Here is an 11,371-nt window from a genome sequence, read left to right on the forward strand (position 1 = left end):
AGACAAAATTAAGTTGAATGTTTATTTGATGAAAATTGATTTAGATACTTGAGTGATTGGAAGTGGTAATCTTATTCCTGAGCCTTTCATTGGCAAAATCTACGATTATCAAGTTCTGTAAATTCATTCTGAAGATGATCAATCTTCTGGTATTTGATACGGACAAAAATGGGCTACACACACTCTCCCAGTTTGATTCTGATAATTTCTTAATGGCGTATACTAAAATTGAATTTGACACTTGACAGAACTCTCACCCTGATCGATCTAGTCGATCTTGTTTTTTGGAGAGTTTTCAAATATTAATATATTGTTCAATTAAAAAGTGTGCTTCATCTACAACAAAGACCAATTTAAAAGAACAAGAGAGGATGAATTCACAGATATCATATACATGCAGCATCAGTCCCAAAGAAAGACGAGTAACTCTCTTTTTATCCCTTTCCTTGACAGTGGTGGAAGCGAGTTTGCCTGAAACCTGCAGCTTGTTAAAAATTTCCGTGGGAATCTTGGAGATTTGGATGATGGACAAAACCTTTTGAGTTCTGCCAAGATTAGCAGATAAAAATATTCACGAATTTTCTCACTATTCCTTATAATAATTAGTATCTCTATAGTTCTTATAGCCACCTGATGTCCCAGTATTGCATTTCTTGCAGCATTTTTTATTTTCACAGGTAGACAAATTGTCTGCATTGGATACTTGTGATATTTTATGGTAGAAGTTGCCAAAGTCCAATGACAATCCAATTAAACTGGAACAGTTCCTTCCCTTCCTTTGTCTTAACAAAGTAGGAATCTATGTTGAAACTGAAAACTCAACGATATATGCTTCTAATAGAATCAGGGAGAAAATTAGTTACTGGCATAGTTTGAATTTGATCAACTTCTTTGAGATCAAATCAACCTAATTAATCTAATCACTTATGTTAATGGTGAAATCATTAACTTGATATTTAAAATTGTATAATTAGTTAGATTTATATCTAAAATTACTATTAATTTGTTAGTGTGAACACCAATCAGGAATATAAACTCTGCTTCTTAGAACATGTACGGCTATTAAATCAAATAAACTATTGCCTAATAATTATTCAACCTTCAATTCGTTCTTTCCTATGTTCTTCCTGATATAATGCGTGTCTACTGGGGATATGAAATTCTGATTTCAGTTCAATAAATGCTTAGGAATTGAATCAAATTAAAATTTTCTATGTTGCGGAAACTATTTAAAAAAAAATTAAAGGTAATATTGAATTATATATATATATATATATATATATATATATATATAGTAAGTCCTCTTGTGACAGTGAGATATTATATATATGTGCTGAATGCATCTGATAAACCCTTCATCATGGCTACGTGATGACATCGCATGATCGTCAACGTACCATGTATTGCCATGTCGCCAGATACGTAGGTCCCTTTAAATTGATGGAAAACACTTAGCAACAATATCATTTCAGATTGCCATCAGAAGAATAACTAGATGACCATATGATGCAGAGAATGCCAACAAATGGCCGTTCATAGACGACCACCGACGGTTTACAATGATAGTACACAGTGTAAACAAGTGTTCTCAGGTCCACACGAGAAAAGCCAAAATTAAAAAGTTAAAAAAAAAAATCATACCACAAATATGATTCGAAGTTTCGACAAATTTTCGGCCCCTAAAATTCGGGAACTTGCCGGACTCCGTAGCTTCGGTTTACTTATCGGTCCGGCCAGATGTATCGGACGCCAGACGAGAGGCGATCGCTGAGTGGTACATTATATCATGAAACGAACTATTCTCCATTGTCTTCTTTCTAAGCTGCCTGGCTTTATCTTCTGTGAAGCAACCCAAAGTAAACCTGGGTCTTGGTCGATCCGATTCAGAATCGAACTGCGATATAGCGGATTGTTTATCTGATACATCAACGCTGGAAGCACCGCTGCTGGAGGTGGTGTTAACGTAGTCGGGATCTGAGGACCAGCCGAAAAGAGGGGCCCACCAGGTGGAAGAAGCGGGTCTCCTGAGACTAGGTTCTGGTTTTCTGGTGGATCCGGAAGAGGCCCGGGTTGGAGCAGCGAGAGAGCAATTGAACGTGATAATAGAGGCCATTGAGGAGGTAGTGAGTGAATGAGCAGAAAATGAGAGAATTTTAGCAAGAGAAAATGTAACCAGACCAGAGGGTAGCGCACCATGTTTTGGATAAAAGCTAGGGCTAAAGGGTTTCTATCGTCTACAAACTTTGTTTGTGCAAACGCTCTGAAATCGTGGTTCGATGCACTGTACGTGGAAAAATTATTGGTTGCATTATCTTTAAATTTATTTTTTTTATATTATAAAAAAAATTTATTTTTCTGTAAAATAAGGAATATTATTTTTTATTGTTTGAATGCATTTAATAATTAGTCCTATACAGGAACGTACAAATGAGAATTCAGACCCTTGATTAAGGGTACAATTGGAATAAAGCACAATAATAGAAGGGAAGCTTTAGGTGAGAAACGTGGGGAGCGATGCAGAGGATAAAAGGTACGGAGAGAAGTGGATAAGGTTGTGCACGTGAAGGGTGTGGTAGAGAGAGAAGAAGGGTCAATTGTGGGCTTTTATGTGCATTTCGGTGCACTTTTTTCTTAAGGTGGTTGAGGAATGGACGTGAGGACTTGGCGGGCTTTCGAAGTACAGGGGATATTTTACAGTTGGACTCTAGATTGTTGTAATGTCTTTTCTACCCCCAATTTTCTGGCTTTAAGCCTTTAGAGTAGAGGAATGGAATGGTCATTTCATGTTGTGGGCCTATGGATAGATAATGAAAGTTGAACCAACCAACGAACTGGGTTTTGAAGTTGTGAAGGCCCATAGGCAAACGGTGAGCTATGAGGATTTTGAACCAATTCAAGCCTTTTCAGGGTTAATTTTATATAGATAATAAATTCTTTTAAATTTTTAATTTTTCAAAAATCCTAATCGGTGTTGATTGATAGCTTGATATGATTTATGTTTATTTTTATCATTGTTTTTAGATATTGATCATGTTATTTTTTTTGCTATTATATTTTTTCTATTAATCTCTATTTGAATTGAATGATTTATTAATATGCTATATAATATAATTTTTATTAGCATGTTTAAAAAGATGTAAGATACATGATAGTTTAATAATTTTTTTTTGTTATTTAAATGATATAATATGATAAAATAAATATAAAAAATTATTAAAATATTATTTATTAATATTTTAAATATATAAATAAATTAAAAATATTTATTTATATAAAATATTAATTTATAAATAATATTATTATAATAATAATTAATGTCACATTTTATTTTCGTAATCTATATAATATATAAATGTGTGAAAGGGAGGAATATTAGTTTTGACTAAATTGCCTTTCATTATTTATAGTATTTATAATTTTATTTTTAATATTTAATTTAATTTTAGAGTTTATATAAATTTAAAATTTTTATGACTTGAAATTTAATTGTCTATAAAATTTTAGAGTTTATATAAATCTAAAATTCTTAGTTTTATTTATATTTAAACTTTACTTAATTAAATTTTTATTATAATATAATTTTAAATAAAATTTTATAAAAATACCTTCATGATTTATATTATTTATAAAAATAGGAAGGTATTTTATTTATATGAATTACTTTTTTAATGAATCCTAATAAATTTTTATCTCTATTTTATAATTATTTTTGTAAATTTATTTTAATATAATTATATTTAAATTTACGTAGAAGAACAAGAAAAGAAATTAATTTTTGTCAAACAAACATATGAATTCTTTTATTAATATTTTTGAAATTCTCATTTAATTTAATTTTTTATAAGTTCAATAAAAAATACTTCATATAAAATAAATTTATACTTTGCTTAATTATAAATATATTTCTAAAATTCTTAATTATTACATTAATATATAAATTAATTCTAATCAAAATTAATTTTATACGCCTCATGTAAATACTACTAATTAATATATATATATATATATATATATATATATATATATATATATATATATATATATATATATATATATAAATATATATTCGACAACAGAAAAAAGAAATTTATATTCGTTGATTTATAAAAAAATATTTAATTAATATATAATATATATTAAAATTATATAAATTTAAAATATTTAAATAATATATAATTATATAAAAATATAAATTATATATATAAAAAAATTTAAATAGATAAACATATATTATTTAAAAATTAAAAATTAATATAATATGTTAAATTTTAATTTAATTATAAAATTAATATAATTAATAGGATGGTTGTAGTTTATAATACTATTTTTTTTATTTTAAAATGATACATTATTAAAAGTTTAAAAATGTTAATGTATGTAAAAAAAAAGTAATATTTTTTAATTTTTTTAATACTATAATGTCATCCTTGGTAAATAATGAATAAATATAAAAAAAATTAGAAATTATAATTTGAATATAAAATTGTTATTTTACTTTAACAAATTTATATTTAAATATAAACATAAATTGATAATTTAATTTTTAAAAAGTCATAATTTTCATATAAATGCAAGTATTACATTATTTAGTAGAATTTTTATTTACTTGGATTCAATAATTTTTTTTTTTAATTTGACATTTATGTTTAGAAAAATAATTATAAAAAATTTAATTTAAAAATACATTATAAGTTATTTTGACAAAATATTTTACTGTAAACCGAATAATTGTCTATATATTTTTGTATTGTAATTATTTCAATTAAAAATAATAATATATTAATATTAGTGTTTTTTATTCTATTAGTGTTGATTTTTTTTATAGAAGAGGAACATTTTAGCTATTAATTTATTATTTATAAATAATTTATTAGTATTAATATATATTTCAATATTATTTTTAAAGTTTTTTTCATATCATAAAAAAATGAAATTATGTAAAATATTATATATTAAATAAAAATTAATAATATTAATATTTATTGATATGGATGTACAAAACTAATTTTGTCAAATAAAATTAAAAAATCAAATTAAAAATAATTAGAAATTAAAAAAAAATCAACATTATATAAAATTATATCAAATTGAATTTATTTTATTATTATGTATATAAACACTTAAATAATGTTGAAAAAAATTTATATTTTTCATATTAATTATATATATTTTATAAAAATAATAAAATAGCAAAAACTGATTAATCTTGATAAATTTAACACTTATAAACTAACAAAATAACAAATAACTAAATTTATATATTTATAAAACATTTACGATTATAAAATTATATTATAATAATAAATTTTTCATTACAAATTTAATTTCTATAATTTCTTATTTTTATTGATATACTTTCATTTTCATTAACTTAATTTAAAAATGATAAATACATATATTACATATATATCACAACAAATAAAAATAACTATATTATCATAGTAATAATTAATATATTATAATAATATTATATCATATAAAAAATTAATAAAAAATAATATGTAAAAATATTAAATTACGAGTACATATAACGAGGACAGAAAACGCGTAATGCACGTTTTAAAAAAAATAGTTAATTACTAAATATACCGATATATGAGAGTTATATAATTAGAATTTTATATATTATATAGGAATAAAATAGGCAAATAAAAATTCTAAACCATGCAAAATCATCAATTTGACAGTTTGAAAAGTTGTGGTAAAATATAGAGCGACCATACATGAAACTATCACAAATCATGATCCAAATATATGTAAGACTTTATTTATTCCATAAAAAATATTTTTTCTGTAAAATGTTTTTTACATTTCTTAGCATTTGGGATATTCAAGAAAATAAGACAATGAAAAATATTTTTTTGAGCAAAGAAAAAATTAAATTATTTTTAAAAAATTATTTTTTATTTTTTAAATTTTGATAATTTTATTAAAAATATATATATATATATATATATATATATATATATATATGACATAAACACATACTATTAATTGAACATTACAATTAAATAACGAGCAGTAAAAATTACCAATTTATCACGCGATCATTTATGTATTATTGGTTTCCACATGTATTATTACTATTAATCGAACATTGCAACTAAATAACGAGCAGTAAAAATTACCAATTTGTCATGCGATCATTTATGTATTATTGGTTTCCACATGTATTATTCTATTCATTTTCCATTTTAGGTATTCCATTTTTTTTTCTTTACATATTTATATTTTCAGCGGAAGCATTTATTTATTTATTTTTGTTTTTTTATTCATAATTATTCTACTCAATTAGGCTATCTGCAAATCCTTTTCTTCAATTTAAAGTAATGAATAATAAATAAGAGTATAAAAAAATGTATATGATTTTATTAATGTCTTCTTTTACTATTATTTTTTTCATATGCTGTGTCTGTGTAATGCTGTTCTTCATCAATCATAAATTGCCAGTTTTTTCCCTTTAAACAAGAGAAAAACCTAGACCATAGCATCATTTTGTTGACTACTAAAGGAAACTTTGGGCGTATAATTTTCCTACGTTCAAACCCAATGCAGCACTGCAATCTACAAAGAGATGCAAAGGACACCGAGTCTCATAGTCATATCAAACAGATACCGTGACAGAGAGGCCTAAATCATGAGGGGACCAGAAGATTTTCCCATCTCCATAACATCCCAAGAAGTGGGTAATTTGTTTGCTGGCATGGTTGGAAACAATCTTCAGAAATGTGTCTGGCTAAGCCACACGGAGGGAGAATTTATTCATTGCTGGTAAACAATAAAATTTTCTTAGATCATCATATTTTTATTGTTTGTGGCTCTCCTTTTTGATTCTTTATGTGGCCAATAAAAGATTTTTTTTTTTTCAATCATTTTCTGGTGATTTTCATTGTCTCTGCACGAATACATATACAGCGTGTGGCTATATTTCTCCTTGTGATAAACAAATGTTCAAGTCCAAGCAGAGGGTGTTTATCTTAGAATCGATATCATGAACACTGGTGATTGGCTTCAAACTCTATTTGTCCATTTTCCATGCTATTTACATTCTACAAGTTCTCTTACAAGCAGAAAATGACTGTATAACTATCATCTATCGTCATCATTAATTCACTTTCTCTGAGTACGTGCCACGCAATTCATCTCTTACTCCTGTTGGACGATTTCCTCAGGGTAAACCTGCAATAAAGATTGAACATGTAAACCAACTTATGTTAAAAGAATTCCAGATAGAAATTTGATGTGCATACATGCATACATCCTGAAATGCATTAATAAAGGTAAATCTCCAAGTATGTATCTCACGTGACCGCGATTGTCCTCGTGGAAGCTTACAGTCCTAACTTTGAACTCCCCTCTGCTGGTAGTTAGCTCATCTAACATCTCAGCATCACACACTTCCACTTCCCCTTCCTCATTTCCTAGACCAGCAGCTTCTTTTTCCTGATAAAGATGCACAAGTTTAGTTCAGCTTCAAAGAAAATTACTAAAGATCTGAGAGATAGATAAAAGCATGATAGCATGCCTTGAAAGAAAGGCTGAGAGAGCGTCGTGGGGCACTGGTGATTTCCTCGTATTCGGCTGCATCCAGTTCTTGCAGATGATGTGGATTAAACAGCTTGGGAAGGATGTGCTGCCTTATGGAAATGAGAATGAAGAATGGTAATGGGAACAGAATTCCAGCTATTGGAATCCATGTCACACCAAAACAGACTAGGAAATACACCAATTGGAAGATTGTAAACATAGCAATGTATTTGAATGGAACCGACTCCACAAAAGAAGCATGAACCCCTTCAAACACTCTGCCAAAAGAAATCACATACTCAGTTTGTAAAATCATAGGCAAATAACATTAATCAAGACCAAACAAAACTTACTTGTACCGCCTGCCGGGCATAATGAAGAGAAGTAGCATTCTTTCCCAGAATTGGTTCCCAAGGAGACTGTCCATGGCCATGTAAGCGAAATATCCCCAGAGGACTGATGTAGGTATCTGCTTGATTGCTGGCATAGCACAAACTGATGCTGCCACAAGAAGTGACTGCAACAAATTGCTCACTCTTTGCTCATTAACTCTGACAGGTAAGTAGGCATCAATGTGCTTCTCAGGATCAAACGAATCCTTTGGATTTTCTCCCTTGTTCTCCCCATTCATGACTGCCTCCTTCAAGTCTTTCAGCTCTTTAGCTACTGTAATCTGCACATGACGACCTCAAGTGCTAGTAAAAAAGACTTTTAATGTAAAAAGTTGAGAGAGTAGTTATTGAAGGACTTACTGCTGGACTGCTGTCAATCTCAAGGAACACAGCTTGCATCTTCCCGTATATTTCAGAGTTGCTAGCTTTCTGCTTGATGCTTTCCTTAGCACTCTCCACCATCTTCCTTCTTATCAACTGCACATGATCGGTTAGACTCCATAAGCATCCAGTGAGACTCAGCTTCCAGTAACTTGTGGAATTTACATATGAAATTCTTTGATTTACCTGTCTTTTGAGAACGGCAAGACTCTTTGTGTGCATAGGAGACTGGGGCAGGACCCCATTAGAAGGAGGTAGTCCAAGCAATCCACAAAGTAAAGTCTAAAACCATAAGATTAATGATACAATATAAGTCGTGGAGGAATATAATCAGAGATTAGTCAGCATTAATAATAGTATTAGTATGTACCATGAACCCCAGCAACAAGATGTCATAATGGTAAGAAGATGGATTTTTAAGATTGAATTCCTTCTGTTGTGCCAGCTGCGATGCAACGCTATGGTCGAAAAAGTAGAGCCCTGCTATCATCAGAGCAGGAATAAGGGCAGCAAAGATGTATGCTGGAGGCACATTTCCCATATCCTGAATTTAATAATGCATATAACTATTCTTATTAGTATCATGCATCTCAAACAAGACAAAGCAGACAATGTAGAATTCTGCTACCTTGATTACAGTCCAGTGGTGCAAGGATGCAGACTCCCAGGGAAGAGGGCTGAAGAGCCTTCTAGGAACTCCAGAAGGAACTTTGCTCGGTACACTAAATGAAAGTGCTGTCCATATCACCACCATTAAAGGAACCCCATAGTCTGCAATGAAACTTCTAAACCACCCTGTAGAAAAATGGTGCAAAAATTATTTTCAGATCCCATAAGTAAAAGCTATAAAATTCAAATCACAAAAGTGATGCACAAAGTTGGTTAAATTTGCTTCACGAACCTGTGCCATACCACCATGATCTTGCCTTTCTGCTCTTCAAGGCAGTGTAAAGAAGGCCAGAAGTGAATATTATACCCAACAATCCATTTGTGTAAAGCCACGGAAATTGATACTTCTCTAGCTTTGGATCTTCAGCTTTGGGAATATTGAACTCACTCACCATTCCCTGCAATCCAAACATTGTTTCATATATTAACTGTCTGATCATCCCAATAATCAAGTAAGCTAAATTTGATGAGCTAAAATTCATTTGTTGTTTTATTGGTTTGACTTACTTTAATGGCCTCTTGAATGAATAGAACAGTAATCAACATGCCAAAAAGTTCGCCTGCAATCCTAGTAAATCTATTGATTACAGTGCAAGCATTGAATATTGCAAGAAGCAGCAGCAAAAGGGCTGTCCAGACACATACCCTGCAGAAGTTACATTTTGGGAGGAAAAAGAATTGAATAATCATGAGAAAATCATAAGCAACTATTATGAAACAGTAACAAGGTAAATTCACCATACCATCCGGCCCAAGCCAAGAAAAGCTTCTGTCCCAAGTCTTCCTTTCCTTTAGCAAAATTGTACAAATAAGTGTACATAATAACAGTGGGTTCTGCAACTCCCAATATCAACAAAGGTTGCCCACCAAGTATTGAGTGTATGATACCGCAAAGAGCAGTAGAAGCTAATGTTTCAACTGTGCTTAAACTTCCATCTGTAAGCAGTAAATGTTTGGATACTTCAGAACTTATCAGATGAAACCAGTTTCTTGCAATCAAGAAAGAAAAGGTAACCTGTGTCTCTATTAAGTTGCTCGCCGAAGGCAATGACAGGAAGAGCAGAAGCGAAGAAGATATAGGTTGTTGGTGCTAATATCCTGCCATAAATGGTCGAAAAAAAAATTACAATGAGCAAAACAAATTAATAAATACCAATTTCTAAGATTGTGGTGTTTAGAGTTAGTTGAAAATACCCGAGTCCTGAGCGGACGCCACCAATCCAATCTTGTTTATAACAAGCTGCTCTTCCTCTAAAATCGTTTATGATGCCTCTAAATGGAGTTCTTACGTGCTCCATCTCTGGTACAAGTAAGTACTTCAATTAGATTAACAATATCATTAAAAGGAAACCAAAGGAGAAATGAGAAGCAGAAATGAATAGAAATGTGCAGATTTCTGCAGTTGCTTTTGGTGATTTTTCTAGCAAGCATTCAATTCATTTTTCATGTTTATGTTATTAATATTTATTAACTTTCCTCAAAACTCGAGCCAACTGGCTTCCGTTTCCAAATAAGTAAAGCTTACGCAGTTTGCAACAAACCATTTTCTATACAGAGGGTAAGAAGCTCCGTTTGGTAACCAAGAAAAATGAAGGAAAACTAAAGAAAATTTTAAAATGTTACATTTTATTGCGAAATCAATAAAAAGAAAAAGAAAAGGATACACCATTAAGCTAAATTTTCACTAAAATCTTTTCTTTTCTTGCTTGTTCTCAACAATCAAATGCAAGTATTACCAAAGAAAGTAAACATTCACTTAGTTCCTTGTTTTTAAAAAAGAAAAAGAAAAACTAGAAAAACGCCATGTTTATCATTGAAGAACCTAGTCTTGAGCCAAGACTTGAGTTTTGACCAAGAAACACAACCATGCATTACAAGGTAAGAACAGAACTTGCAGAATTACATGCATGTTATGTATGCAGACAAAGAGAAGTTAATGATTACTGGAGGAAGATGGATTTCCCATCCTACCGAGAATTTGACGGGAATTGCGGTGGAAAACAGAGCCAAAGAAAGATGTGGAATGAAATGCGAAATATTTATCCGCCCCTCCGGGTGCAGAAGAGGAGGGCTCTCTGTTCCTTTATATGTACAGAGGAAAACAGAGAGGCAAAGTTTATAGTCTACACAGGTCTTCAAAGACCCGCGAGACACTGCAGTTGGAAGTGGGAGCCACTTGATGATTTAATTTAATTTTTTTAATACAACGGACTCCTATTGAGAATATTATGTGATTGCACGCTTTGGCACATAAAAGTTTGAACTTTAATTTTTGTCCATTTAACATTTTATATTTTCTTCCTTTAATAAATATTTTTCAAATAATTAATTACTATTAAATGATTCTAGTTACTATTAAATGATGCATATTGATATGATGAATATGTAGCATTAATATAATG

The 11,371-nt window shown here is 30.0% G+C and overlaps 2 protein-coding genes across 3 annotated transcripts; both read right to left on the reverse strand.

The window, feature by feature from the left end:
• Positions 1 to 1,437: 1,437 nt before the first annotated feature.
• Positions 1,438 to 2,252, reverse strand: LOC110643933 (uncharacterized). The gene has a single exon (XM_021796471.2). The coding sequence runs from the start codon at positions 2,111 to 2,113 to the stop codon at positions 1,718 to 1,720; it is 396 nt and encodes a 131-aa protein (XP_021652163.2). The 5' UTR covers positions 2,114 to 2,252; the 3' UTR covers positions 1,438 to 1,717.
• Positions 2,253 to 6,952: 4,700 nt separating this feature from the next.
• On the reverse strand, positions 6,953 to 11,063 carry LOC110643931 (boron transporter 4). 2 transcript variants are annotated; one of them, XM_058148875.1, is made up of 14 exons: positions 10,941 to 11,063; positions 10,164 to 10,269; positions 9,985 to 10,067; positions 9,713 to 9,905; positions 9,477 to 9,615; positions 9,202 to 9,367; positions 8,929 to 9,095; positions 8,671 to 8,844; positions 8,487 to 8,582; positions 8,280 to 8,396; positions 7,881 to 8,200; positions 7,526 to 7,805; positions 7,306 to 7,443; positions 6,953 to 7,179 (listed from the first exon to the last, which is right to left on the reverse strand). In XM_058148875.1, the coding sequence occupies exons 2-14, from the start codon at positions 10,265 to 10,267 to the stop codon at positions 7,147 to 7,149; spliced, it is 2,010 nt and encodes a 669-aa protein (XP_058004858.1). In that variant the 5' UTR covers positions 10,268 to 10,269; positions 10,941 to 11,063; the 3' UTR covers positions 6,953 to 7,146. The 2 variants fall into 2 exon arrangements, with proteins under 2 accessions (XP_058004858.1, XP_021652160.2); XM_021796468.2 differs by having other exon boundaries at positions 10,914 to 10,944.
• Between the last annotated feature and the right edge of the window lie 308 nt (positions 11,064 to 11,371).

Source organism: Hevea brasiliensis, chromosome 6 (genome assembly GCF_030052815.1).
Source record: "Hevea brasiliensis isolate MT/VB/25A 57/8 chromosome 6, ASM3005281v1, whole genome shotgun sequence".
Classification (NCBI taxonomy): Eukaryota; Viridiplantae; Streptophyta; class Magnoliopsida; order Malpighiales; family Euphorbiaceae; genus Hevea; species Hevea brasiliensis.